The following is a 3,611-nucleotide window of genomic DNA, read 5'->3' as shown; positions in this document are numbered from 1 at the left end:
ACATATGACCTTCAAAGAATTTTGGTTTGACTTTGATGCGACCGGTTATTGTATGATGAAAATTGCTACAATGTATTTCCATCGATATTCTACACCAAGGAACATTTTACAATATCTACCACCAACAAATTCAAAAAGTTTTTCAGCGTTAATATAAAAATAAATGTGACATTGCCATTCATGATGATATTTTTGATGGTTGTCTGTACAGGTAGAAGCATATTATTGCTTTCTAATAAAAATACAATCACTAAAAATGTACAATTCCAATTTCCGCTCTTTACAATAGATCGTATTATGTGCACTAAAGATCACACGTGATTGGATGACACTTTGGTACATATCAAAAATAGTTTTTTTTTTCTTTCTTTTATAGTCGGTATAAAAAATAATGCTCTTAAAACTGAACAAATTGTGAACTGTCTTTCCTATGCCGTTCCCTGAAATTTAAAGGGAGAAGGCACAACACTGTTTAAACACCTCCACTTACAGTAAATGGTTTTGTCCATCAGAAAGTGCAAAAACTTATTGTTATTGTCATTTATTGTATTATTTGCACCAAAAAAAAGTCGTGACACCAGATTCTGGTGACAATTCACAGACTTTTCTATAGATCCATTTACTCCATGTGGTCGTAGAATGCGAGTACGGCTTGCGTTCTGGCTACACGCAGGGCAATATGTCCTGCTCACATGAGAAAACCTAGAATTTTGTGTATTGTAAATGCGGTTGCTTAGATCTTTGATGACTTCTAACATCAACTTGTTAACATCTACAATGAGAAGATCTCACCATCTAATCCCCATTCCACCAACCACTGACCACTAGAGGAAGCTCCAAGAAATCCCTCAACTTTCCTTCAAGTTCTGAGCTAAATCGACTTTCTATCCAAAGTCTAAAATGTTTTCCCTTCAAGAGCATAAATTTCTCAGCAGAGAACCACCAAAGTTTCCAAAGTCATCCGCTTAACATGCCTCGATGTAACTGGACTTCTCAGTGATTATGCTATTATTACTATCGTAAGGGTCCTTGGTGACGATGACATTGAGTTTGGTGCTAATCTGCTCGTCTGAGTAGGCCGCCTTAAGGGTCTGCTTCTCGGATTGCTCAAAATCAAATTGGATTTCCTGGCCCATCTGCACTAATTGGTCCATTGTCTTGGGGAGTGGGGATTTGAGGAAGCGCTTGATCTCTGGGTGTAGAGTGCTAATAATGTAACGGATCATGTCCTCCTCATTGGCATCAGCATAAAGCCTATGGTACAAGGCCCTTTTCTTCCACACAAATTGCTCGAGGGGCTCCCAGCGCCTCTGTGGAAGATCTAAGTCCCTCTTGATGGCCTCTCTAACGATTAACCGTTCACAATACTGCAGGAAGGCGATTTTGAAGTCATGCCAGTTGTCGACTGTCTCCTGCCTGTATTCCCACCACTTCTTGGCTGCTCCTTTCAAGTGGTTGTCCACTTCAGATAGCCAAACTTTTTCGTTCCACCCACTACGCTTGAAGTACTTCTCTAAGTTCACTAAAAACTCACGGGGATCCTCTGACATATTGGCATCAAACTCAGGAGGAGACAAGATATCGACTGAAATTACAACCCAATGGTGTGGGTGGCAAGACTGAGCTGGCAGTGGAGGTGGTGGTGGTGGTGGGGATGAGGGTGGGCTGGGGGCATAAGGATCAATAATCTCCTCCTGATTAGCCTCTGCCTCCTTTTCTTTTTCACTTTTTTCTCCATAAAAAGACCTCCTATGCTTCTCCTCCATCTTACATGTCCTACACAAGTTTTGATCGGCTTTGCTAACCATCTTCTCAAAACGGGAGAACACACCTCTCCAAGAGTTCATCTCCCTCTTCATCCACCTCTCTAAATTGACCAAGGTATCTTGACATCTCATCAAACAAGCTTTGATTGACCTCTTCCACCTCTGAATCCCAACAACTGGGGACTGGTCAGTCATGTTAGAATTTAACCTCTGTACGGACCTCTTGAACCCCTTCAGCTCATTCTCGACCTGCCTGGAAACCCCGGAAAGGATATACACCTGAGTCTTCCTGACTCTGTCCAGCATTTCTGCAGGACTACAAGTACCAATCTGAAGAGCCACAGTTTGTTCAGGCACAGAGAGAGCGGGTGCCCCGATGGCACTAAGAGCCATGCTTGCTGCCATTGTTAAAATTTTATAAATTTGATGATTTAGAAATGACTTAAAATCAACAAATATCTGGTCTCACAATCCCAAAATTGCTAAATTCTGCAGCAAATTAGCTAAATGCATGCAACCCTTCTCTCTATGCTTTGTGGTCAAGATCACTTTTGTACAATCCAACAAACAATCTAGTGTTCCTTCAAGCTAGATAGGAACGTACAACAAGGTCAGGTTCTCAGTTAAGCAGAAATGCAATTTTATGAAAAGTTCAAGAGCTAAAGGAAAATTGTTAATTAGATATCACCCAAGAAAAGTGTCCAGTCCTTTCAGAAGTTCTGTAATGGGAAGTCCAGATATTTCCGGAGGTGGTAGGACTGAATGAGGAGAAGGAGGCTTGTTCCAATCTTTCAGGCTGAGAAGCTTCTTGGTAAAAATGTTGCTGTGGAATGGAAAGCAAATCTTCGGAAAAAGCTAAGTATTCAGAAGGCAATGATCCTCGAAAGTTGTCGTGAATGCAAGAGAAGAGAAGAAACTATTCCTAGCTGCTTGCATCGGAGTTTGTGTGGATAGTTCTCCAGGCTCCGTATTTATACTGTATCTTGCAGAGCTCGACATGTGAGTTACCAGCAAACCCCACACTACGTTTTCATCTCTCATTGGTTGGAGCTTCCATCTCCCTGACAACCGGAACATTGGGATGCCAATTCGATGCACCCTCCCTCCCGATGATTCAGCTAACACGTTGAAGGCTGTGAACACTCCAGCTTTGGAAGAATGTGTAATTCCCTATCTCTCTCTCTCTCTCTCTGAGAAAAACACGTAACAGAGCTATAATAACCAGGAGACACATCTCCCACGGAATATCACACGTCTTCCCTGTCTCAACCTGCCAAAAAGGGTCTCAACTCGTCATTTTACTGGATGAGTGAAAGACCATGTCCTCCCACCGCATACACACCTACATGTAATCGTCACATAGACACAATCTCGCTTGTAGGGTTGGGCGGTGGCGTGGGCTCATTGACCCACATTTCGTGGGTTGGTGGTAATAATAAGGGGGAGCAGATTTGGTGCTTTGATACAGTAGGTTGACAAACAGTGAAGGCCGTTGCATATTTTGTCATCGGTGGTGGGACTTACAAACCTGTGAATGCTGTGACTCTAAGGGTTTGCTCGAAGGTGGAGTTTACTCCCCCATTGCATCAAGATTTCTGCAAACATGAATTTCAAGGAAAATAATGAGACTTAGTCTTCAATGTTTATGTGGGCTGATGATTGGTTATAAACTATTAAATACAATGGAATGTCCCCATAAATCCGCCTCTTTGGGAAGACCTCAGATATTAGACCCGATTGTCTAATATTTGGCGAGGAACCAACAGTTTGGGGACAATGACCCTGCCTTGACCACATGCATTCTAAAGTCAGTGGACCATAAACCACTAGTTGAACTCTGGTGGT

The 3,611-nt window shown here is 42.3% G+C and overlaps 1 protein-coding gene across 1 annotated transcript; it reads right to left on the bottom strand.

Annotated features, from left to right (window-relative positions):
* Window positions 1–295: 295 nt before the first annotated feature.
* Window positions 296–2,721, bottom strand: ARC (activity regulated cytoskeleton associated protein). The gene has a single exon (XM_072151078.1). It carries the CDS (start codon window positions 2,169–2,171, stop codon window positions 966–968), a length of 1,206 nt encoding a protein of 401 aa, XP_072007179.1. The 5' UTR covers window positions 2,172–2,721; the 3' UTR covers window positions 296–965.
* Between the last annotated feature and the right edge of the window lie 890 nt (window positions 2,722–3,611).

This window comes from Engystomops pustulosus, chromosome 5, assembly GCF_040894005.1.
Source record: "Engystomops pustulosus chromosome 5, aEngPut4.maternal, whole genome shotgun sequence".
NCBI classification, from domain to species: domain Eukaryota; kingdom Metazoa; phylum Chordata; class Amphibia; order Anura; family Leptodactylidae; genus Engystomops; species Engystomops pustulosus.
The sequence above is the reverse complement of the archived record's forward strand: the minus strand, read 5'-3'. Positions and strand labels throughout refer to the sequence as shown.